Source organism: Peromyscus leucopus, chromosome 8b (assembly GCF_004664715.2).
Source record: "Peromyscus leucopus breed LL Stock chromosome 8b, UCI_PerLeu_2.1, whole genome shotgun sequence".
In the NCBI taxonomy this organism is placed as follows: domain Eukaryota; kingdom Metazoa; phylum Chordata; class Mammalia; order Rodentia; family Cricetidae; genus Peromyscus; species Peromyscus leucopus.
Window position 1 is genome coordinate 50,051,377 of NC_051086.1, and position 26,786 is coordinate 50,078,162.

At 43.2% G+C, this 26,786-nt stretch overlaps 1 protein-coding gene across 1 annotated transcript; it reads left to right on the top strand.

Moving 5' to 3' along the window:
• The first annotated feature begins 2,152 nt into the window (after positions 1-2,152).
• LOC114693130 (myosin-1-like) lies at positions 2,153-26,786 on the top strand. The gene is given in 42 exon segments (XM_028869376.2): positions 2,153-2,207; positions 2,469-2,501; positions 3,914-4,157; positions 4,251-4,394; positions 4,518-4,674; positions 5,878-5,905; positions 6,656-6,672; positions 6,675-6,769; positions 6,864-6,956; positions 7,069-7,132; positions 7,786-7,884; positions 7,973-8,076; positions 8,195-8,333; positions 8,554-8,672; positions 8,761-8,910; positions 9,707-9,877; positions 11,086-11,398; positions 11,490-11,566; positions 12,650-12,737; positions 12,825-12,942; positions 13,192-13,315; positions 13,402-13,538; positions 13,640-13,895; positions 15,301-15,543; positions 15,655-15,831; positions 16,595-16,740; positions 16,818-16,908; positions 16,997-17,386; positions 17,942-18,068; positions 19,673-19,791; positions 19,986-20,052; positions 20,055-20,181; positions 21,292-21,475; positions 21,745-21,910; positions 21,999-22,123; positions 22,542-22,850; positions 22,934-23,137; positions 23,434-23,559; positions 23,647-23,817; positions 24,361-24,465; positions 24,581-24,676; positions 26,526-26,786. Coding segments are annotated over 40 exon segments (5,823 nt in total). The 5' UTR covers positions 2,153-2,207; positions 2,469-2,501; positions 3,914-3,953; the 3' UTR covers positions 26,679-26,786.

Below are 26,786 nucleotides of genomic sequence, written 5' to 3' on the forward strand. Positions count from 1 at the left end.
TCATGTCATTGATTCTCCTTGTTTAACAACTGCGTAAAGAGAGCAAACACCAAGTATTCTTCATTAGCTCATGAAAACTCTCTCCCACATTAATATTAATACCATGAATATACCCACAGTATATGCACTGGGTCTCCTGTGTCACCAGTTGGAAATAACTCTTTCTTATGAAAGCTGTAGGGTGTTTATCAAATCTGGACACATAGAAAGCACTATTCTATATGTTATAATTTGGTATCAGTAAGCTGTGTGCCTACTTTTCATGATCTTTATAGCCTCCTCTATAATCATATGAAGAGCCTATAGTCATGACTAAGAGACCAGACCAAGAATCTTAAAGCAGTTTACTCAAATGTATATAAAAACAGACATGGTAGCTATCTAGATTACTGAGACATTTTCCTAGAAGATTAACATTTTAGAACTGGAGACAGTGTTGATGCACAGCCAAAAACACAGCCTTCCTAGACAGCACCCGGGAAAAGCTAAATGCTAACTTCCCATGTGAGCCGAAAGCAAAAGTGTCTTGGCTTGAGTGGCAAGTCTGAGACTGGTTTCTATCAAACACGTGGAGGCAACTTAGCAGGTAAGCCGGTTTGCACTGGTCTTAGGAAGAACACAGGATTGCTCTTCTTGCTGTATTGGTCTGTCTCTCATTCCCCCACCCCACTTCACCCATCAGTGCTTAAGTATCTTATAACTTGGTAGTAATAACATCATCATCATCATCATCATCAACAACAACAACAAAAAGGCCTTGCTTTCTTTTCCCTGGAGAGTTTTCTCAGAATAGAACCAAAGTCCGTTTTAAAATTCCCATCAAATCCTATTCAGAGAATTATGACAATGTTTGCTCTGAGAACTGTTAGTCACATTTTACAGGTAGCCAATAAAGAAACAGACACATAAGAAGCAAAGTGATATACCTGATGGAGCAAAGCAGCTAATAGTTGGCTAGGAAAGCTCCTGGTGGATACACAGCCCTTCAAGACCCTTCCTGGTGCCGTCAATCCACTCTAGAAAGAGGAGTGTCACCAGTGAGTGTGCTGAGCCCAGCTCAGTCACCCAAAGTCTAAACTGTTGTGTGACTTGTGGAACTCTCCTCTATTCTTTGAGCTTGGTTGCTTTGTTAGAAAAATGAGAAATGTGGATCACACAGTCCCAAGCAGTAATAAAATCATATGATTAGCACAACCTGCATCTCTAGATAGAGATCTACTTTCACAGGGCAACTTGTTTTACCTCATCAGTGGACTACAGCTGGGTGCCAAACAAGAGCCTGGGGGCTCAGTTGCAGTCATGTGACGTCAAGGCCATTCAGATGGCAAAGCGAACAAACGTTAAAATAGGAAACAATGCTGAGGGGTTGTTTGTAAGTGAAAAATTAAATATATACCAAGGGGCTGCTGGAGAATTCAAACTCGCTGGCATTTATAAACAATAAGTACCCAGTTTTTAATATTTCCTCATATCCATTTCATAGAGGAAAGAGGGTTTCACAGGCAACTTGATTTTTTTTTTTTCTTAATGAGAGAATGTGTGTGTGGCTAGGCAGCGGTTTGGGGATAGGTCTGAAGTGGGAAGAGGATGATTTGACAGTGAGTCAGAGGTGACAGACTGCAGGAAACAAAAGCAGCTGTCTATCTTTGGCTGTTCTTCATCAACAGGATTTTAAAATTAAGCTTTGAAGCATCCTTCAAAAAGGACAATGAACTGCAAAAAAAAAAAAAAAAAGTCCTGTCTTCTTGGGAGGAAGCAGCGTGTTTTAGCGACACTCGGGAAGAAGCAGAGAGTTTCCTCCGTGGTATAATATTGCAATTGTGCAGGCAACTGAAGCGCCTTCACACAGGGCACTCAGTGAAACACAAGAGCTCCAGGCAACAAAGTCCAGGGATTCCAGAACTCAGCAGTCTTTAAAACAACACCTTACATTATTCCAAGGACGGATCATTTTCCTATCACCAACAACTCAAATTATTTATAGGAGATTGGTTCATATACTTAACCCAATGTGAGAGGAAATATTTCTAATTATATCCAAACATCTTTAATATGAGGGGAATTAGGCTTGGAGACCTTCATTGCCAAAAACACGTTTTGCCAAATATGCTTTAAGAAAGAGGAGGAGGTTACGTGTTTTCCATATTTGATCCTATAAAAGTACCCTTGGAATGAGAATGACTTGTCTTTCCTCATAAAGCTTCAAGGTAAGAGTGTGTGAGGACAGGGCTCTGTGTGGACGGGAAGGGATGCCTGGCTGCTAGTGTGCATGCCACACATCCTGGCTCCCACTGCCCCTGGCAGGCCTTCCAGTGAAGCACCAACTTACTCTGTAGCAATTGTAATTAGATGTTGTGGTCTTCCCAGTCCTTTGCTGGTTTCTTCAGATAAGAACTGTGCTCTGATTGGGAGTCACTAGCATTTAATCAGAAGGCATTTGGTTTTTGTTTTTTTGTTTTTTATTACAGTTCTGACCCACCGTTGAGGTTACATCACTAAAGGTAAGGGATTTTTTTCTTTTTTCTTTTCTTCTTTATTCTGAGTGCAAGGAATCTTCTTTAGCATTTGGAAAGTGTCTGTTGGGGTTGAAAAATGAAAAGCATTTCAATGTCATGGCTGACCATGCTTCTCTTGGAAAACTCCAAGGGGACTTAGGAAACTAGATCTCACTAACCCAGATCCTTTGCAGTGTATGAGAGGCTTTCTCAGAGTCTTGGGAGCTTTGTGCATGAGGTTTTTCTATATCTACTTTTGTAGTTTGTCTTGTCAGTGGTTACAGCATGCAATGTAACATGCTTACTCATTTAAAAGGAAAAAAACATAGGCATCCTATGTTACAGCTTTTAGCACTAATTAATAAGAACTGTGAGATGATGTCTAGATGGATAGACAGACTGTATCAACCCTTGCCTTAACAAAGTGTAAATCTGCAGATTGCCTCATAATCAGTCAAGTAAAAATTTAAATGGTGAGAAAATGGTTTCAGCAAGACAAAGCACTTTAATTTTGATACTAGGTATTGCAGTTTGAAGGGAGAAATGGGGAAAAGTTTACCCAACAGAGCTTTCCCAGGAGAGGTACCATTTAAAATTACAATACAGATTATGTATGAAGCCTATTGGCAGGGTTCATGAATGGCAAGAAGTGGATTTTAAAGGAAAAACATTTAAAAGAATATGAGTAAAAGAGCAAGAAAACATAATGAAGTTTGCCAAAATACAGGCATAGGATAAAAGGCCTGCAAAAAGATGTTGTTTTTAACAAAACAAGGCCAAACCAAGTTCTTCACCTTTCTGCTTTCTCTTCTAGTGTGTAATCTTTGTAATTGCTGAGTCTCTAAGGGAAATAAAAACCAAAGCTCTCCACATATAAGGGAGCTCCTAAAACTTTAGCCACATATCTGGATTGTTCTATTACCAAGGCAGCCAGCTCTGAGCATCCAGCATGTGTTCTCAGAGGTGTGAAGGATGCCAGAAAGAAGAGGACTCCCTGCTGCAAGGTGCTGAAATCCAATGGGAAAGAGAGAAAAAAAAAAAAAAAAAAAAAAAAAAAAAAAAAAAAAAAAAAGAAGTACAAAGAGCCAGAAACATTTTAGCATCTTCTTCACTTTGGGTTCTGTATGAGCTGATGGTAGGCAGCTTCTAAAGGTTAATATACATAACAAACAAGGCTCAGGAAGCAGCCTTGACATCTCTCACAGTAGGCGAGCCACAAACAACTACATCCAAATGCATGATTAAGTACTTGTCAGCACTGGCATGGAACAGACAGTCTGACATTTCAACCAAACCGCAGCCAGGGAGGTGGTTAGACGTGGTGCAATGCATTCACCCAACTGTCAGGGAATGAAAAAAAAATGCATGTGATTCTAATAGCCCAGTTTTTAAATTTCTACCATTTCTTCATCTGCCAGGCAGGCTCTCTCACTGGGCTGTCACCCATAGCCCGCAGCCATGAGTTCCGACGCCGAGATGGCCGTTTTCGGGGAGGCTGCTCCTTACCTCCGAAAGTCTGAAAAGGAGCGGATCGAGGCTCAGAACAAGCCTTTTGATGCCAAGTCGTCCGTGTTCGTGGTGGATGCTAAGGAGTCTTTTGTGAAAGCCACGGTGCAGAGCAGGGAAGGGGGGAAGGTGACGGCCAAGACCGAAGGTGGAGCTGTGAGTAAAACATCTGGACCTGGTGACACTACACCACTGGGCTAGTTTGACTGACACTTAGTTCCTAACCTAAAATCTCTTGTTCATGGACAGACTGTAACAGTAAAAGATGATCAAGTCTTCCCCATGAACCCTCCCAAGTACGACAAGATCGAGGACATGGCCATGATGACCCACCTGCACGAGCCCGCCGTGCTGTACAACCTCAAAGAGCGTTACGCAGCCTGGATGATCTACGTGAGTTCTCTCTCGCGCCCTTTCGCTCAACAGAGTAATTAAGTTTTTTTTTTTTTTTTCTTAAATAGTAGATAATAAATGTCCCATCCAATAATTATGCCCCCTCCCCCCGCTTTGATGCAGACTTACTCGGGCCTCTTCTGCGTCACTGTCAACCCCTACAAGTGGCTGCCAGTGTACAATGCAGAGGTGGTGGCGGCCTACCGAGGCAAAAAGCGCCAGGAGGCCCCGCCCCACATCTTCTCCATCTCTGACAACGCCTACCAGTTCATGCTGACGGGTGAGTGAGTTTTCATATGAACTATTTTTTTTATCACCTATACTCCAACAATGTTAGCGTCCAAAAGACCTTTAGAAAGAGTCAATTGTTCATGGTTGTTCATGATTATCCATGAAACACGGTATTCTCAAAAGCAGAGGAAGGTGCCGGGCGGCGGTGGTGGCGCCCGCCTTTAATCCCAGCACTCGGGAGGCAGAGGCAGGCAGATCTCTGTGAGTTCGAGGTCAGCCTGGACTACAGAGTGAGTTCCAGGAAAGGCTCAAAGCTACACAGGGAAACCCTGTCTTGGAAAAAAAAAAAAAGTAGAAAGGCAGACATGATCAGGCCAGGGGCTGAACTCTGTTGCTTCTGACTCTCCCTCCACTACCTCAGCAGAGCTTGCAACTTCTTCATGCCCCTCAGTGTCTTATAGTCTCCTTGCTCGGAAAGAGTGTGCTTCCCTCTATGTGTTTGAGTAATGAGAAAAAGGTAACTGAGGGACACATGGCTTGGACAGGAGTGCAAATCATGCCATCCACTCCCATACCGCCTTCGTTTAATGTCACTTGTACTGGATACTTTTGGAAGTACTGTCATGTTTTAAGTCCTCAGAACGCGTTCTTGATGGTGGCTTTTGCTTATTAAAATGGTTTTTGGGGTCCCTAGACATTTTATAACTAGAAGTTTTCACCCCACAAAGGATTTCACTTTCAGAATCCCTTTGAGATGTCTTCATGATCACCCTCTAATAATTCGAGGAAGGCTAATCATAGGGTTGTAGTCTGGGTCCACAGGACAAGAAATTGTCTTTGTGAGGTGAATCCACCCATTTGGAAATGAAATCTTAACCTTGGCTTGAGCATCACCATTCTAACTTGTAAAGCCAGAGCACATAATGCATTTCTAGTAACAGCTAGTTATCAGTGGGAAATGTGCCATTGAGATCTACAGAAGGACACTGGGGTGAAGGTGTGTGTCTGACTTTGGAGTATACTATCCTCTATATGAAACCAAGAGGATACCCTTCCTGTGGTGATGTAGTTATGATAGCATTTTATGGTTTTCCATCTTGACTCAAAAGACCAGAGAATAAATCCATCTATAACTTTACAATAATACAATAAAAACAAAGAAAAAAAACTTCCATGAAAAATATGACACAGAGACTCAAGAAAAATCTATGTGACTAATACATATGCTGACTATACACTGCTTTTCTTCTAGATCGGGAGAACCAGTCTATTTTGATCACGTATGTATTTCTCTTCTGAAACTTACTGGTGTTTTACTCTCACTGGGAAAATGAGAAACTCAAAGGGGAAATTAGTGCTGAAAGAAATGATACAATCGGTGAGGAACTAGGAACTGGTTGGGACTCACTGTAGAAAGTAGATTGAGTCCGAGTGTAAAACAACATTGCTGTAATATATGTTGCTGGTCAGTATAGCCTTGAGAGTGTCACGTGGCATTCCCAGAAGCAGGGAATGCAAAATTCCCTCTTGGAGCTTGGCCAGAGCTCAGTCCAGTGCAGAGGGTAGCACACAGTCTAATGAAGGTAATCTGGGGTTAGCACCAGCCATGTTATTGGAGGCCTACCTAGGGAACTTCTAACCCCTGTGAGATCTAACTGGAGCCTTATCTCTAGTCTAAGCAGGCAAGGAATACACACATCACTTAGGGTTTCTTACTCATCCTTCCATTCACTACACAGCTGTTGAGCAGCTGCTTAGCGGACTCTTCAAGAACAAGTCTCAGCACCTCAAAAAGAACCTGGAACATTTTAAGCACCCACACCATATGAATGAATTAATAAATGAATTTACCTACTTGTCAGTGCAAACTAAGGGAAACAATATGAGTTAATTGTGGGATGAAAAGACCTAACCTAGACAACTATGACAGAGATGTAAAGGCAGACGCAGGAGAGAGTAAATACTGTTGGCAGAAATAGTTTCATCGGCCACAAAGCTTAATTTTCCACATACTGGTCTTTATTGGACAGCGGAGAATCCGGTGCTGGAAGACTGTGAACACGAAACGTGTCATCCAGTACTTTGCAACAATTGCAGTCACTGGGGAGAAGAAAAAGGAGGAGGCACCTTCTGGCAAAATGCAGGTAAGTCTGACTGTCACAGAGTCCAGGCTCTGTTGGGGCTCTTAGGCAAGAAAGCCCTGAGCCTGAGATGTGAGGACTGATCTTTCCCTTGCAGGGGACCCTGGAAGATCAAATCATCAGCGCCAACCCCCTGCTGGAGGCCTTTGGCAATGCCAAGACTGTGAGGAATGACAACTCCTCTCGCTTTGTGAGTCTCCTAGTCTTCTCTGACTTCAGTTGAAACCATAGTGGAAACACTGCATTCACTCTCTCTGGGTGCTTCCGGCTTTGATGCTAACATCATCTTTTTCCCTTCCAAGGGTAAATTCATCAGAATCCACTTTGGTACCACAGGGAAACTGGCTTCTGCTGATATTGAAACATGTGAGTAACTGGACCTTCTAACTAGAATCCAAGAATAACAAACGAGGGTTTGGAGGAACACTCTGCAGCGCCTGCTTAGCATGGAGCCCAGAAAACACCTCTGCTGCCAAGCAGGCTTGCAGTCAGTGCCAGCCTTAGGCAAAGCCCACAGTGTGCTCTTACCCACCCAGGCATGAGCTAATGATTCTGTAGGAACTGCCAGGCATTTTTTGGACTCGTTTGAAACATCCTGGCTCATTACACTTTCAAAATGCTCAAAGAGCAAGGTAACACAGGGGTATTTGAGTTGCCTATGGGTTCAAAGTGTGTGAGTCTTCCATTTCTGAGCATTGGTAACTATTTCCCTTAGTAGCCTGTCTATTAGAATGCCAGGGGACTCTTGGAAGCAGCAGTATGAGGACTAGATTATATTCTAAATGTCAAGGTTCTTCTCTACGAGAAGTGAGCATTCCTCTAGGCAAGCACATTTTATCTTCACTGTAGAGGTGGTCAGAGGGAACTCGGTGTCTGTAGAGATGTAGTGTGTGTTACCTCATGATCATTGAGCTACGATCTCCAGGGGTCAGAAGACTTAGCTGATGACCTCCTATTCTAAAACGACTCTAAGACACTTGATAAGCCCACTCTCATCTAATGTTGACTCTCCATTACAGATCTTCTGGAGAAGTCTAGAGTCACCTTCCAGCTAAAAGCTGAAAGAAGCTACCACATTTTTTATCAGATCATGTCTAACAAGAAACCAGATCTAATTGGTAATAACCTTAAATTCATAAATAGAAGTTAGTGCTTTCATTAACATTTTCTAATACTAAACATATACCCTAAATCCTACGTACCCAGAAATGCTCCTGATCACCACCAACCCATATGACTACGCCTTTGTCAGTCAGGGGGAGATCACAGTGCCCAGCATTGATGACCAAGAAGAGTTGATGGCCACAGATGTAAGTCACACATTATGTATGAGCATGATAGCAATAGCCTAGTTAGGGTAAACTATGAATTCTACCAAGTAAGTAGTGTCTTCTGCCCTTACATTTATCCTCTCTTGGCTCCTCATAGAGTGCCATCGATATTCTGGGCTTCACTTCTGATGAAAGAGTCTCCATCTATAAGCTCACGGGAGCCGTGATGCATTATGGGAACATGAAGTTCAAGCAGAAGCAGCGAGAGGAGCAGGCCGAGCCAGATGGCACTGAAGGTACCAGACTCAAACAGTCAAAACCAAACTAAACTCTCTACATGGGTTTACAGAGAAAATACAATCCAAACTCCTGTCTCCTCTGTAACTGAGCTGCTAGTGGGAACACACAAGTTTATCCCCACACAGAACGTACAAAGGAATCTACTCAACACTCTGCTTCTGAGGATTATGGGCCCTAGAGAAGGTAATATTGGAACCCTGAATTATGTTTCTGCAGTTGCTGACAAGGCTGCCTATCTCCAGAATCTGAACTCTGCTGACTTGCTCAAAGCCCTGTGTTACCCTAGGGTCAAGGTCGGCAATGAGTATGTCACCAAAGGTCAGACGGTGCAGCAGGTAAATGCATGCCCTCTGTAAAGCACACATACCCGAGACCTCCTTGACATCATTAATGATGCCAACAAGAACTACCCTGTCTCTGAAGGTGTACAACTCCGTGGGTGCCCTGGCCAAAGCTGTCTATGAGAAGATGTTCCTGTGGATGGTCACCCGCATCAATCAGCAGCTGGACACCAAGCAGCCCAGGCAGTACTTCATCGGGGTCTTGGACATCGCTGGCTTTGAGATCTTTGATGTGAGTTGGCGGAAACTTCATAGTAGCAGAAACATTTGCGAGTCTTGTTCCTGTAGTCATCCAGGGAATGCTATGAAAAATAACCACATGATAAATCGATTCACGTGAGAGGACTGGAAACCTGGGAAAGAGTGTGGACTCTGGAGTTAAACTCTGGCTCTGTCATTTCCTCTCTGTGGGATATAGGAATGGCATGTGCCATTGCACCATTTCAAGGAGGACCTACTGATCTATGTAACACCTCTTGCGGATCTTTTCGTCAGTTATGAGATTGATGCACTTAGAGCCCTTAGTATAATCCCCAATTCACAATCACCAATCAGTAAACGATAGAGAAGATGATTAGCCAACAATAGCATCAAATGGTACTGGGAAAGATGATGGCAAACAGACACAGAACCTGAGATTCCTGTCTGCTTAATCAGAGAGGCTGTCACTAAGGTAACGGCTGCAATGACCGGGTCCAGTGGATGGAAACAGCAACTGAGTAAACTCAAATATGTCTGCCTAAGAAAGAATGCTATACAATCCAGTCAGTCAAAGTGATTGACTCTCTACCTACCAGTTGTATTTCTAACTGGTCTCATGCTCAACTCATATTTGAAAATCTTTTTCTATGAGCATATTGATAACTAGATGAAATTTGAATGAAGGGGTTTACTACAAGTGGGACAAAAAAAAAAAAAAAAAAAAAAAACAGGCCATCCTAAGAGATCAGTTAGCCTGCCCAGCTGAGGTGAGGCCAGAGATGCCTTCATTAGAAATCGGAGGCTAATTTGCTTCTCCACTTATTTAGTTCAACAGCCTGGAGCAGCTGTGCATCAACTTCACCAACGAGAAACTGCAACAGTTTTTCAACCACCACATGTTCGTGCTGGAGCAGGAGGAGTACAAGAAGGAAGGCATCGAGTGGGAGTTCATCGACTTTGGGATGGACCTGGCCGCCTGCATCGAGCTCATCGAGAAGGTTAGTGTACCCTTTTCAGATCACACTTGTATGGTGCGTAAACAAAAACCAATAAAAACCTTGGTGTGTGTGATGGCAGAAGATTGCAACCCACACACAAAATGAGGGAAGTATGCTGGTAAAATGAGACAGAATTTTTTCTTTTAAAAAATGTTCCTTCTCTGACAGTTTTGCAGACACACATATATAATGTATGTTGTATATAACATATTTTGGTTATTCCCACCTCCATATTACCCTCTTTTGCCCCTCAACTCTGAACTCCTTCTCCTCAACAAGTCTTTCTCCTACCTTTTTTGTTTTTAGACCCACTGAGTTTCCATGAGCATGCATGAGCGTGGGGGGAGGGGATGGCTTACCACACCATGGGCAGCTTACCTGTGGGACACCACAGAAGAAGAGACCCCCTTCTTCCCCAGCTGCCACTGGCTGCTTGTAGCTCCTCAGGGAGGGCGGAGCCTATGAGACCTCCCATCCAAGGTGAAAGGTTAACAGTCCCCATCTCCTGCAGGTGTTGGACAGGTAACCACAGCTACTGAGTTCATGAGCACAGTGGTCAGCTATGTCCAGATGACAATGTTTCACAGCACCCATTCCCCATCTTCCAACTCCTCCATTCTTCTTGTTCCCCACTTTTGAGACAGAATATGTTCTACAGAGTCCAGAATCCTATGTCTACCCAGAGTTTACAACCAAAGTCTTAACGTTGAAAGCTATTTCCATGTAAAAATTTAGCACTTATAGAATAGTTTAGAATAGTTTTACTTACTTCTCTGACATCCTTAGATTCCCTCCTATTGACCTCTGAAATACAAATTTCTAATGCTGTAGACAGAGACGTCCAAACTCCAGCTGTGTCAAAGTCACCCCACGTACTGAACACAGTGTCCCCTGCTCTCACCCCCGTGAGTACTTTACAGCAAATGCCAAATAAGCCGTGGCATCTGCATTGTTAGCAAGGGACCCTAGTGCCACTTTGAGAGGCCCTGCTCCAAGACTTTCAAGGAGACACAAAGTCCAGAAAAGCATATCTGTCTTTCTTTGTCATAGCTAAGAGTCTCGTTAAGTCAGTGACCTCTGTCCACACAAATGAATCTTCATTAGCTCTGTGGAACTGAAGTCTGAATCTGGCCATTCATGTCATCTGTCACTTCCGTGAGCAGACAGATTTCATGTGGCATTTGTTTCTTCTGTATTTATCCTTCTAGCCAATGGGTATCTTCTCCATCCTGGAAGAGGAGTGCATGTTCCCCAAGGCAACAGACACCTCCTTCAAGAACAAGCTCTATGAACAGCATCTTGGAAAGTCCAACAACTTCCAGAAGCCCAAGCCCGCCAAAGGCAAGGCCGAGGCCCACTTCTCACTGGTGCATTACGCGGGGACCGTGGACTACAACATCGCCGGCTGGCTGGACAAGAACAAGGACCCCCTGAATGAGACGGTGGTGGGGCTGTACCAGAAGTCTTCAATGAAAACTCTGGCTTACCTCTTCTCTGGGGCAGCAGCAGCTGCTGAAGCAGGTGACTGTCAATCAGCGATTTGTATGTAAAACGGAAATTCTAAGCAGAGAAGCCTGGCTTCTGACTCTTTGCACTTTTCTTGCCCCCTCAGAGTCTGGTGGCGGTGGTGGAAAGAAAGCCGCTAAGAAGAAGGGTTCTTCTTTCCAGACCGTGTCTGCTCTCTTCAGGGTACAAATTTAACTTTCTCCTTAGATGGGTTTAGGATGTTAAGAGTTCATGCTGCTGTATGTGGGGGGTAGGGTGGGGGAGTGGATATTGTCTCAAAAGCTCTGGAACTGGATGTGATGTAGGTGGGGTGGGGTGGGGTGGGTCAGCTGACAGAGGTATACCTGATTTTTAGGGAAGGTCAGAATAGCTTTGAAGAAATACCTCAATAAATGAGATAAGGGTCAGGAGTGAGCTACAGAAGCTTCAGATGGAAACACTCAATTTGGGAAGTTCGCAGTGAGGTCATTTGGCATTTAAAAATCTCCAACAGGAGAGGACTACCTATATCATGAGTTTTCTAGAACTTCGGAGAGCTTCCAAGTGATTTAGATTCCTAAGTATACACTAGCGGAGGCCTCCAATGAGTAGATTTGAAAGTGGAGGACAGGTGAATGGTAGACGGAATTGGAGAGTGAGTCAGAGGAAGGGAATATAAGAAGCCAGATGTGATTTAAAAAAAAAAAGTCTTCAAGGAAATTTTACTTTTTTCTTGGCAATCTCAGCCCTTAATTACATCTTGAAGAATGGAAGTTCTTGTTATTCTGAAAGACTCTCTCTGAAAGGTGGTAAGCTTTTGATACTCAGTAATATGACTGTTAGTTTTTGTCAATTCCAAGAAGGAGGCATGAAATGGACATTTTCTATGGAGCTGCATGGCAGGATAAGAAAAGAGCTTGTGAGAGGAAAGTAAGAAATGGGAGGTTTGGAGGCAACATTGGATTAGGAGCAAATCCAGACCAAGTATCTCAATACGTGATCCATGTATGGATGGGGCACCTTTGTATGTTTGCAGTGCCATGATAAATACATAACACGTGCCAGGAAATTCATCAGCAGCTAACAGGGAAACATGCTCCTGGTGTACAAAACAGAAACCAGGAGGGCATGTCAAGACCTTAGAAATTCCAGACACGACTCTGGAAAATCCAAACCTTGATACTGTTCAGCAGAACTGAACCAGAGTGGTAGCCCATGGCCATTATGTCTATAAATATGAGTGCTTGAAACAGTACATATTAAACAAGATATTCTATGACTCCATAGGAGAATCTGAATAAGCTAATGACCAATCTGAGGAGCACCCACCCCCACTTTGTACGCTGCATCATCCCCAATGAAACTAAGACTCCTGGTAAGACACTTCCGGTATCTACACAGACATGTCCCAGTGTGTTTGCTTTAGAGCCTCGACTGTGAAACACGTGTATTTTTTTTTCAGGTGCCATGGAGCACGAACTGGTCCTGCACCAGCTGAGGTGTAACGGGGTGCTGGAAGGCATCCGCATCTGCCGGAAGGGCTTCCCCAGCAGGATCCTCTATGCAGACTTCAAGCAGAGGTTGGATATTTTTCACTGTGAATTATTTTGGGGCTTTTACTATTGCTTTTTCCTTTTAACAAAGAGGAAAGTAATATATTCAAGTGACTTGGGGACACACTGTGATGTTCTTTGACTACACAAAGAATAGATAAAGGGTCATATGTTTTCTTTTTTCTGTTAGACTACCCAACAGCAATGGTGTTTTTTATGGTAGGGAGATTTGTTTGGTGACAACAGCCATGTCATTTATTTGGTTGGCTTAAACAGATACAAGGTGCTAAATGCAAGTGCCATCCCCGAGGGACAATTCATTGATAGCAAGAAGGCTTCTGAGAAGCTCCTTGGCTCCATCGACATTGACCACACTCAATATAAGTTTGGTCACACCAAGGTAATCCTCTTGAAATCCAGCCTCATGTCTTCCTGCCATTTGAATTTTGTATGAAGTTTCTGATCTTCAACATTGTCCGCACACAGGTGTTCTTCAAAGCTGGTCTTCTGGGGCTCCTAGAGGAGATGAGAGACGACAAGTTGGCCCAGCTGATTACCCGAACCCAGGCCATGTGCAGAGGGTACTTGGCAAGAGTGGAGTACCAGAAGATGGTGGAAAGAAGGTGTGAATAACAACAACATATTAATTAAGTTCATTGTTCTAGTCCGTTTCATTGTGGTTCCCATTAGAATCTGACTTAGAACATTTCTGTTCCTTCCACAGAGAGTCCATCTTCTGCATCCAGTACAATGTCCGTGCCTTCATGAATGTCAAGCACTGGCCTTGGATGAAGCTGTATTTCAAGATCAAGCCCCTGCTTAAGAGTGCAGAGACAGAGAAGGAGATGGCCAACATGAAGGAAGAATTTGAAAAAGCTAAAGAAAACCTTGCCAAGGCTGAGGCCAAAAGGAAAGAACTGGAAGAAAAGATGGTAGCTCTGATGCAAGAGAAAAATGATCTGCAGCTCCAAGTTCAGTCTGTGAGTCTCAAAGCTCATTCTGATGCTAAAATCTCTGTTCAATGATGACCCAGAATGCCACAAAATGAAGTGACTGGCTACCGACCTTTTAAATGGACAACTCCTTTGAGTGTTCTATAACATTCCATACAACATTGCTGGAAATGCAATAGGATTCTCAGTGCAGTAGGATTCTCAGTTGCCCAGAAAGAACTACAAAACATTTACCCTTTTTTAAAATTACTTTTCCTGGCACACTGAGGATGGGAAATCCAGGGAATACTTGCTTTCCCACAATTCTACCATTGACAAATGCCAAAAGAACAATATTAGTAGTGGATAGAGAGAGGACCTTGTAATAGTAATGTATCAACCCCAAACTAATATTCCGAATTTTCAACCTACAGTCCTCTAAAATTTTTCTACTCAATTTTCTTTTAGAAATTTTAGACTACCTGAAAGAATTGGAACATGGCAAGGCTTTCTGTAGGTAGTGTCCATTATTATGCACAGTATGAGATGTTGGGTTGATACTCTCACTCTGGTGACCCAATAAATATCCAGAGACTTGAAAAATAATATGTGACCAGGTGCTACCATCTCATCTACTTTTGTTTCCCCCAAATTACTATCATAATCAAGCACAGAAACATGAAAAGTTTACTTTTGAGTTTTCTGAATTCAGAAGGGGAAGCAATCAGTTCCACAGGGTCTATGTATTCTGAATATGTAACAAAATGAATTGCAAACATCAAGGTTGGCTTGTATCATTACTGTAGTTTGTATAGACTGAGGTTTTCCAAGAGGAGGAGAAGTTCATCACACCACCGAGAATAAAGAGATTATTGAAGAGGGTGCCTAAGCTTGATCCAACTATATTACACACACACATATGTATTATATATGAATGTATGTGTTTTTTCTTATGAGAAACAAGGTTAATACTTTATACTTCTCAAAGTACCTCCAGTCTCTACGACCCGTTCTCCTTGTTTCTTCCATCCATTTTTTAAAATATAAGCTACATTGTCATTGGAGGACACTCTTTCCTTTTAAGTCATTTTTTGATGTCCTCTTAACAAGATCTTGATATTTGGTTCTTTATTTTAATGTTTTCTTTTGTATAATAAACCTTAATAAAAATAAACATTAAACTAAGAAGCCCGATTTGAAATTATATGCTGATGTATGTTATAGCAAAACAATGGTATCATAGTTTCACCAGGGTCAGAAACCATGTCTTACGTTTCTTTGTTAATATTCAAGTGCATAGTCAATGCTCCGTCAATTTTGCTCAGTAGTAGAAAGCTATTTAGAAGAAACCTGATGCCTTCCAACATAATTTGCTTGCTTGCTTTCAAAATATTAATAAAATCTAAAAGGTCCAGGGAACTGAAATTTAAAAATGTCTATTATCTCTCCACAGGAAGCAGACAGCTTGGCTGACGCCGAGGAAAGGTGTGACCAGCTGATCAAAACCAAAATCCAGCTGGAGGCCAAAATCAAGGAGGTGACAGAGAGAGCTGAGGATGAGGAGGAGATCAACGCTGAGCTGACGGCCAAGAAGAGGAAGCTGGAGGATGAGTGCTCAGAGCTGAAGAAAGATATCGACGACCTGGAGCTGACACTGGCCAAGGTTGAGAAGGAGAAGCATGCCACAGAGAACAAGGTATGAGATATATACATGGAAAGTTTATGACCCTTTTAAATTATGAAGTAAACCATAAGAGCCAATCTATTAAAACATAACATGTAATGCAAAGCATGTTTGCTTCCGAAGGTGAAAAACCTCACAGAGGAGATGGCAGGCCTGGACGAAACCATCGCCAAGCTGACCAAGGAGAAGAAGGCCCTCCAAGAGGCCCACCAGCAGACCCTGGATGACCTGCAGGCAGAGGAGGACAAAGTCAACACCCTGACCAAAGCCAAAATCAAGCTTGAACAGCAAGTGGATGATGTGAGTCTAATACCATAGAAACCTTTTACAATTTTTTATAACTAGGCAAACGTGAGCTTGTCTCCTCGTGATGCACTGAGCATTAACAAAGCTCTTCCCCCACACAAGAACTGTAGAGCATAATTGCTTCATATCATCTGTTATTCACAGCTACTTGTCTTTATTGATTATCTTATGAGTGAAAAGAATTCAAGGCAATGAGGGTTTGTTCAATAAGACGTCTATGAACAGAACAGTCTTTAGCTGAACTAGAGACACTGGTGGCTTCAGCAACACAATGGAGAAGGCACATATCCAAGCAGGAAGCACAACAACCTGTCAACAGGCCTCATGCACAGAGGGAGGAAGGAACACTGGTTAAGGGTGTGGGCAATAAGCTGGCTGCACATGTTGACCTGATATCTAACAGAGAACTTTTGGAAATGTGTGCGAACAGGACACATTAGCCAAAGTCATGGTGTGGAAACATCCCTGTGCTGCCCATCATGTGTGGGAAATACTGCTCACAGTGGACTGATTCAGTGGGAGATATAGAAACCATGATGTTTCACTGGTAATCCTGGTACATGTTGCACATTTCACATTTTAAACACTGACTCATTAGTCTAAGCACAGTCCAAAGACAGTACTGATGAGGAAGATCTTCCTATTTCATAAAACTGCCAGAGACCATCTGATACACTATGAAATAGTCACCAAGTTTAACCCTGGGGCAAATGCCGTGCTATTCTAGGGACTACATTCACGAATTGTTAACTTTTAGCTTGAAGGCTCTCTGGAACAAGAAAAGAAAATCCGGATGGATCTTGAAAGGGCAAAGAGGAAGCTGGAGGGGGACCTCAAACTGGCCCAAGAGTCCACAATGGATGTAGAAAATGACAAACAGCAGCTTGATGAAAAGCTTAAAAAGTAAGTAATGAGGATAAATGTCTTGGGGGAAGGGACTATTAATGGCTCTGTGACGGACACCAGGGCTTTCCCCATAGGAAAGAGTTTGAAATGAGCAATCTGCAGAGCAAGATTGAGGATGAGCAGGCGCTCGGCATGCAGCTGCAGAAGAAAATCAAGGAGCTGCAAGTAAGTAAATGGTTTCCATCAGTCTAACTCATCAGGAAAAAAAAAGGACCGACCCAAGAAGCTGAGTCTGTACTTCCACCACCTCCAGGCCCGAATTGAGGAGCTGGAGGAGGAAATCGAGGCAGAGAGGGCCTCCAGAGCCAAAGCAGAGAAGCAGCGCTCTGACCTCTCCCGGGAACTGGAGGAGATCAGCGAGAGGCTGGAAGAAGCCGGTGGGGCCACTTCAGCCCAGATCGAGATGAACAAGAAGAGAGAGGCTGAGTTCCAGAAGATGCGCAGGGACCTGGAGGAGGCCACCCTGCAGCATGAAGCCACAGCAGCCACCCTGAGGAAGAAGCACGCGGACAGCGTGGCTGAACTTGGGGAGCAGATCGACAACCTGCAGCGTGTCAAGCAGAAGCTGGAGAAGGAGAAGAGCGAGATGAAGATGGAGATCGATGACCTTGCCAGTAACATGGAAGTTATTTCCAAATCCAAGGTACAAACATGATCTAAAAGTCCAGGAGATTTCTGTAAGACAGGTGTGAACCTGGACAAGTCATTAGGAACCGACAGAAGGAGGGGAATCACAAGTTGGTACTAGAGAAATGGCGAGTAGCCTGGTGTGCTCACCCTAAGGGAGAATAGCCATACCCAAATAATAAAGTGAAATCTGAGCTCTTTCAGAAAACAAAAAATACTATCCAGCTATATATTTTGAGGTTCTAAAATGCTTCATGTCAATCACGGGGCTTTTCCTTTTTCCTTTAAGCTCAAACAAAATTTGTTTCTCACAAACACATGATGAGCTCAATCAGGCATCATTATCTTACACCACAGCTAAGGAAATCTAGAGAAGGCACTGGATTCACAGAACAATGTAGAAGCAGTGTGCTCAGAGCATGTGTCTTGTTATCCTTCCCATGACCCCCGAGGCTCACTATTACTCTGTAAAGTCAGTTTATTCTCAAACCAATTGCGATGTCTAAATCACTCCAACTTCTCTTTGGTACAAGGACTTGCTTGAATGATTCCCCCAACTCTTTGAATGCAGGGAAACCTTGAAAAGATGTGCCGCACACTGGAGGACCAAGTGAGTGAGCTGAAAACCAAGGAGGAGGAACAGCAGCGGCTGATCAATGAGCTGACAGCCCAGAGAGGGCGTCTGCAGACCGAGTCAGGTAGGCTGTTTCTCTGGAACCCCAAATGTGCCTTAGATTGCCAATTTGCTGAAAACCGTACTGAATTACTCGAGCTCATATGGTTCTTTCCTTGGAGGTATCTCATTCTTGGTCAATGGCATAAGGTTGCTGTCTTACAGAAGATAGGTAGTTCAGAAGATAGGTAGGTAGGTAAATTGGTTGATATAGTCACTCTTGCTTGTGGACATCCTGTAGCAGGTTTGGTCGTAACCAAAAAGTTATTAAATATGGGTTAGACATTTAGGCACATATCCAGAGTTGTAGCCCCAGGTAATTGAAGTAGAAGGATGCTAAGTTTAAAGTCAACCTAACATACACTGTGAGCTCCAGGCCAGCCCTAGGCTATGTATCAAGACCTGACCTCAAAATAAAACAAACAGAATTAATCAAATACAAAGTATATCTCCAAAGTAACTCTTCACTTTCAAAAGTACTGTCACAAGCTAACTGGCATTCATTTTTCTCATGAGTCTGCATAATGTTATCCCCATTTGAAGATGACACGTCATGGAAATGATGGAGTACTTCATCCAAATACAAATTGCTAGGGATGAGCGCAGTTCATCAAGGAAACAGCCAGGAGCACAAGTGAGGTTATATTCTTGACCAGCCAGATTGGGAAGCCTCTGCATGAACACCTCTTACTGACTTCCCCAACTTTCTACTGAAGTTTTATCTCCCTCAATCAGAGCTAACATGATGGAAAGTTGGTTCATGGATCACATGGGCTATCAAAGTAGCAGGCAGGTGACAGTGTCCTGGAACCACTCTTGCAACACCATTCCAATGTAGCTCGGTCTTGTGACACTCAAAGACTGTACTACTGTTACTAAGATGAACAGGACATCCAGCGTAAAACAAAAGCTGTTCTCAGGTTAGGATGTTCCCCACAACTTCCCCTCTTCGGGACAGGTTTTTATTCCTACCAGCAGTATGATCTTAAAGAGTGAATGCTTCCTAATAAATTTCCAAACAGGTAAGACTTGCAAGTTCCTAATTTTCACATGGGGCACTTTGCCATTTGGTTTAGCAACTGTTTATTTTTCAGAACCAACTTGTTCCAGGGACAGAAAGATGCTTGCTTGTTTCCAAACATGAACATGCTTCCCAGAGCTTCTCCTGAACATCAGTTCTGTTTACAGGGTCAATTATTTGAAGATTGCCATTCCTCATCCTCCCTTAACTCCCCCCCCCAACACACACAAAGTCATTGCTTCAGGTGACTTTGTAACACAGAATACCCTTGGCCAGAAAGCATCTGGGTTTCATGTCCATTCGCTGTACGTTTTTTTCCCAGGTGTTCCTTCATCTCTTTCAACTGTGATCAGATCATCTTAAATATCTCCCCAAACCTCCTTGGTTGATTATCATAAACAGGAAATTTGGCTCAAAGACCCCCCCCACCAGTCTCACTTGACCTAGATTTATTTGCTCATCAGCAGTGAAGTGGATGTTAAAGGTTTAATAAAATCTATACCTCTCACCTCATTTTAGAGCTCAGCATCTTTTCTCTGCTCCAGTTTTTATTTTAGAGTTTTCACATCTAAAATCAGGCTGAGTTTTTTGGACCTTGGTCTTTTCAGGTGAATATTCACGCCAGCTAGATGAAAAGGACTCACTAGTGTCCCAGCTCTCCAGGGGCAAACAGGCGTTCACACAACAGATTGAGGAGCTGAAGAGGCAACTTGAAGAGGAGATAAAGGTGAGCTGGAAGGATTCTTGTTGTTATGGTTATCATTGTTCTTGCGGTTGTTTATGTTTTCATGTGTACCTTTACTGTGTGTGTGTGTGTGTGTGTGTGTGTGTGTGTGTGTGTTTGCAGTGACCTCTAAGAGCTTAGAGAATAAATACCAATTTGAACACATAAAATTATGTTACTAAATTCTTACTTTTCAGGCCAAGAGTGCCCTGGCTCATGCTCTTCAGTCTTCCCGCCATGACTGTGACCTACTAAGGGAACAGTATGAGAAGAGCAGGAAGCTAAGGCTGAGCTGCAGAGGGCCATGTCCAAGGCCAACAGTGAGGTGGCCCAGTGGAGGACAAAATACGAAACAGATGCCATCCAACGCACAGAGGAGCTAGAGGAGGCCAAGTATGTGCCTGACTTGGTTAAAATGGCAATATATACCTATATGAACATCGATCTAAACAGGAAGTACAAATACCTAGGTAGTCCACGGAAAGAATGGCAGGAGAAAAGGTGCAAGGCAAGAGGAAGCTGAACAGTAATTTTTCAAAGGGGGAACTTTTGACCTCATTCTGTCTACACAGGTGCAGATAGAATTGTTATAATAACTTACTCAGTTAATTATATCCTCTCGTGTGCTTCTCCTCTCTCTCAGCCACTAATGGAATAATTGGCCTAGGGGTATGGGTGCAAAGAGAAAAATAATCTGGATTGGTAATAGCTCTTTCCTTTTACATACAAAAGTACGATGGAGGAGGAAATAGAACTATGTGGTTAAGAACAAATGTGGGGTACAGACAGAGATGCTGTGGTAAGGGAGGAAGCACACTGTTTTATAAAGGACTAAATAGTCAACACAATTCAAAAGTTCAAGGCTGAATTTTTGTGAGAAAGAACATAGGTAAGAAAGAACCTTACTCAACAGCTAGTTTAAGATGCATCCATTCTCTGAATAATGCACAACCTATATACTGATGAAATTAATGTTTTAGAAGATGCTTAAAGGTGATTTTGAAAGAAACTCTCACAGCTATATTTATATTGACTCTGGGAGAGATCTCTAATTGATGGATTAACAAAAAGCTGGCAAAAGAGATACAACTATGCAGACCAAATCAAAAGTGTTTCATTTGAATTCAACACAGTCTACAGCTGGAGTACTTAATATGTGCACTGGCCTATGAGAATACAAAGACTAATAAGATGTAAACTCTACCCTCTGAGCATTAAAACTCAGTAGAGACACAGACACACTGACAGTATTGAGGTAGATTCTAAGTTCTACAAAAGATGTGTGAAGTTTTGGCTCAGAGTCCATAATGTATAGCGATGATGAGATTTGGCTGCTCTTAGCAGCTGGTATCAGGAGAACCACAGTAAGTTTCCAGAGAACGCACTGGACAAAACAAGCTTTGCTGATTGAGGAAGTCTGGCCGTGGAAACACTCACTTGTAACCGTTTTGAAATAGTTCTACTGATAACTGTTCCCATCTATTATCCATATTCACTCCTCAGGAAGAAGCTGGCTCAGCGTCTGCAGGATGCTGAGGAGCACGTAGAAGCCGTAAACGCCAAGTGTGCTTCCCTGGAGAAGACGAAGCAGAGGCTGCAGAATGAGGTGGAGGACCTCATGATTGACGTAGAGAGGACCAACGCAGCCTGCGCTGCCCTGGACAAGAAGCAGAGAAACTTTGACAAGGTCTGCTTCCAAATCTTCCTTCTCCAGGCTTTAATGTGATCAGCTTTCCAAACCACTTAATCATTGTCTTCAGCTCGGCTGCCCTTGTCCGTTGGCAGGGACTGTGTAAGCAGGGATGACCTGAGCTTTATTAGTTCTTCTCTTTCATAATTATTTTTCAATCCAGGATCACTCAGATCAAACTCAGAGTTTCTAGAATGCATGGCTTCTACCTTCTACCCCATCAAACTTTATCTGCTGCATTTTTTCCCTCATCCCTTGCTATTCAGATCCTGGCAGAATGGAAACAGAAGTATGAGGAAACCCACGCTGAGCTTGAAGCCTCTCAAAAGGAGGCCCGCTCTCTCAGCACAGAGCTGTTCAAGATTAAGAATGCTTATGAGGAATCCTTAGACCATCTTGAAACCTTGAAACGGGAAAATAAGAATTTGCAACGTGAGTGCACCTCACATTTTCTTTAATAAGAGATTTGAAAGAATGCTTTCCATCTCTAAATACATTCCTATATTTTTTTCCATAACAGAGGAGATTTCTGATCTCACGGAACAGATCGCAGAAGGAGGGAAACGTATCCATGAACTGGAAAAAATAAAGAAGCAAATTGAACAGGAAAAATCCGAGCTCCAGGCTGCTTTAGAGGAAGCAGAGGTAGACATCCTATTGTACATTTTACAAGAATTACAGGAGGAATTAGGCTCTATGGGGTGTAAGGATTGGTGAATCAAGAAATAGAAATTATTCTTGGTTTTCTCCACTGAGAATGAAGATAAACACTGACCATGAATACAAGCACTATAAATACATATTAAGAACTGTAGTAGAAACAGAAAACAAAGATGAGTAAGAGGAGGGTCCTCCCTTAAGGGAATCATTGGTCTGGGGAGATAGATGACTATAAAAACAACCATTACACACGTTGGACATTTCCATAGCAACGGAGTAAAGATGCATATAAGGGTTATGATGGTAGCATCAGAAAGGAACTAGTGAGGGAGGTTAGTCTAACTTTCCTAGGACACTGCACACTTCCATTCTCCTGCTGATATCTCCTCTTGCTGTCCTTAAGGCATCTCTGGAGCATGAAGAGGGAAAGATCCTGCGCATCCAGCTGGAGCTGAACCAAGTCAAGTCTGAGATTGACAGGAAGATTGCCGAGAAGGATGAGGAGATCGACCAGCTCAAGAGAAACCACATTAGAGTTGTGGAGTCCATGCAGAGCACACTGGACGCGGAGATCAGGAGCAGGAACGACGCCATCAGAATCAAGAAGAAGATGGAGGGAGACCTCAATGAGATGGAAATCCAGCTGAACCACTCCAACCGCATGGCTGCCGAGGCCCTGAGAAACTACAGGAACACACAGGGCATCCTCAAGGTAGGTGGCCCAAGACATGGTCCCAGAGGAGTGGGGTGACTCAGCCTGAGGACATGGTGTCTCATTGATTGTTTATTGCACAGGACACCCAGCTGCACCTGGATGATGCCCTCCGAGGCCAGGAGGACCTGAAGGAACAGCTGGCCATGGTTGAGCGCAGAGCCAACCTGCTGCAGGCTGAGATTGAGGAGCTGCGGGCCACGCTGGAGCAGACAGAGAGGAGCAGGAAGATTGCAGAGCAGGAGCTGCTGGATGCCAGTGAGCGCGTGCAGCTCCTGCACACCCAGGTAAGTGTACAAGTATGAAGGGTAAATTCTTGCTCATATCTTATCGTATTTGGAAATTTATCCATCATCTTTTATGAAGAACTAGGTTTAACATGTTTAAGTGGGAAGGGGTAACATTTATCTGATCTATGACATGCAGAATTGACTGTCTTTTAGAAATATGTTGTTAACTCAGTTAATGTATGGAAACTCTGAGGGATGTTAGTCAATAATTAGTTTACAAGTTCATTTGGACATCCTGTATTCTAACTTCGTCCTTCAACATTTAGTATTTATGTGTTTGTTATTTTAAACAGAACACCAGCCTCATCAACACCAAGAAGAAGCTGGAGACGGACATTTCCCAGATCCAGGGAGAGATGGAGGACATCGTCCAAGAAGCCCGCAATGCAGAAGAGAAGGCCAAGAAAGCCATCACTGATGTGAGCAGAGGGCAAGATGCAGATGGCAAATCTGAATCCTGCCGGGCCTTGCCAGCTCTTAACCAACTCTGTCTTATCACTCACCAGGCTGCCATGATGGCAGAGGAGCTGAAGAAGGAGCAGGACACCAGTGCCCACCTGGAGCGGATGAAGAAGAACCTGGAGCAGACAGTGAAGGACCTGCAGCACCGTCTAGATGAGGCTGAGCAGCTGGCACTGAAGGGCGGCAAGAAGCAGATCCAGAAACTGGAGGCCAGGGTGAGTTTCCCGGTCAACATGTATTCTTCTCTTTCTACTCCAGCATGTGACTTTCAATACCTAAGACTGCTAGACATTGTAGGGCATCCTGAGGTGAAGGGTAGATAATCCCTGTTGCCTGACAGACAGTTCAGTCTGGGACACTTTGACTAAGACATCAGAAACTACAAATCAATCAATGCACCACTTGAAGAAGTAGAAACTTATTGACTGGTTAGATGATAGGAAATACTTTTAAAATATATATATATTATATTTCTATATAATTTATATTATATATGGAAATATTTTTTAAAAATCTGCCTTTAGCGGCTGGAAAGATGGCTCAGTGGTCAAGAACACCTGCTGCTCACGCATAGGGACCAGGTTCAGTTCCTAGCACCCACATGGCAACTCACAACTGTCTGTAACTTTAATTCCAGGGCATCTGATGCCCACTTCTGACCTCTGTGGTGTACATACACACATACAGGCAAACACTCATACACAAAATAAAATAACAAATCTAAAAAAAAATTTTTTTAAATCCACCTTTTTGTGAAGGTCCGTGAACTTGAAGGAGAAGTTGAAAATGAACAGAAGCGCAACGTTGAAGCCATCAAGGGTCTGCGCAAGCACGAGAGGAGAGTGAAGGAACTCACTTACCAAGTAAGGAAAGAGCAGGGCCTCTCTGGGTTCCTACCCCCGTCTTTAAGACATTAAGAACCGTATGTACAGAAAGCGAGAAAAACTTTCGAGAAACTGACACATTAAACTCTTTCAGACTGAGGAAGACCGCAAGAACGTTCTCAGGCTCCAGGACCTTGTGGACAAACTACAATCAAAGGTGAAAGCCTACAAGAGACAGGCGGAGGAAGCGGTGAGTTCCAAACCCCTGACGTGCCTTGGTGGACTCTAGCTCACAGACCACAGGAGGCCAAAGTAGTTATAGGACTGAAATGAAAAGATAAGAAAGACAAGGAAGGATAAAAGAGAAATGACCTAACAAGGGTCTAAGAACGTGATGCAACTGGCACTTCATAAGCCAGAGAAAAATGTCCTAGGGAGAATGAGGATGGGGGTACAGCTGGGGGTAGAAGGTGGACCTGGCATCCAGTTGTAAGCATCAGACTCAATCAATCAAAACATAGTCCCTATAGTACTCTAGAGAGGAGAAGGAGCAATGTAAGGAGTCTGGTTCAAGAATCAAAAGGATGAAGGAGGAGAACAGTGCACCTGGGGCTAGAGAACCAGGCAGAAGGCAGGTCACAAGGTCTTCTGGGCCCTGGTAAGAAGCCTGCATCTTAAAATAAGTACAGTCAGGCCACAGAAGCAAGAGGTGGTATTCCCATCCAGGCCAGATGTGGCCTGCTTTATGTTTTCAAAAGAGTGTCCTTGCTGCAACGTAGAGAAAAGATTTCTGGATAACCCAAGTAAATGTAGGCAGACATGTTGGAAAGTTTCCAGGTGAGTCTGTGGCTTGCATTACAGCAGGAATAAAACAGAAAGAATTTATGAGATTCAGAACTGGTCCTGGAAATAGAGTAGGATTTGCTAGTAGGCTGTCCTTGGAGGTAAAAGGAAGCAAAGCAGGAGTAATCAATCCATCAAGTTGTGGTGTGAGTAGCCTGGTAGGTGACATAAGCATTACTGAAATGGGAACCTAAGGGGATCAGATGATCAGGGTGAGAAGAAAACAGGAATTCTACTTTAGTTATATTAAACACAAGACATTATCGTATACACAGTGGAGAGTGGAGAGATCCAGTGAGCAGCCAAAGTCTCATAGTAATGGAGGCCAAAAAGCTCAGGAATGTTTCAACCAGTAGGTGACGGCAGCACTACGTCATTGTATTTACCCCTCTGTGACTCATCTGAAGAGTCGAGTGTCACTAGCCTCTCTGTGGTTGTGTGTATCCACACGTTGCACATGAGGTCTTCTGTCCACTGGTGGCTTTTGTTTACCCCCTGACCTCTTAGCTCTGAGAGGAAGAGAAAGGGGAGGGGGCAGCAAAGGAAGACGAGAGAGCAGATATGCCCACACGTGCGCCCCGCACCCACACCCTGGCAAGCCACTTAGCTTTTCTTCACTCCAGCTCTTCCTTTCTTCTTCTGTGAGAGGGAGATGCAAGGACTTTTCTGAGCTACCCTATTTAAAGTGATTCTAAGCTCCATAAATGTTCTTAAGCTGAATGTCACATTTTGCGAGAGTTCTTAATGAGATGTTTTAAAAAAGAATGATTACTGGAGACTAAATTAAAACTGGCCTTTCCAAATTCATTGCTGTACCTACAAGCACAATCAGAGACCACTCAGACTATTTTAGAGAATAGTAAACATGTTTAATATCTGAACTTTATTAAGTGAGAGATAATTTAAGACCCAAGTGGCAATAATTTATATTCAGTTTGGTGTTACAGAGATTGCTTGTTGGAGTCTGGTCCGTCCTCAAGAGCCTTAACAGCAATGGCAACAAAGCCTGGAATGTGCCATAGTCACAGTAGTTTCAGCTTTTCAAAAGTTCAGAGGCAGCTTTACCTGTGTTTATCAATGAGTTCAAAAAGCATAAGGGGAGTTAATAGAAGAAAATATTTCACACACTTCTCTAGACTTCTTTGAAAATTTGCTGAGTGTATTGGTTTTAAGCAAAAAGACACTCAAGACACACTGACACAAGAGCCTAGAAATGGAAACATTTTTTCCCCTCATAAATGCATTCCCGTTCACAGGAGGAACAATCCAATGTCAACCTGGCCAAGTTCCGCAAGATCCAGCACGAGCTGGAGGAAGCCGAGGAGCGGGCTGACATCGCCGAGTCCCAGGTCAACAAGCTGCGGGTGAAGAGCCGAGAGGTTCACACCAAAATTATAAGCGAAGAGTAATTCATCCAAATGCAGGAAAGTGACCAAGAGATGAGCAAAATGTGAAGATCTTTGTCACTCTATTTTGTACTTATGACTTTTGGAGATAAAAAATTTATCTGCCAAGAA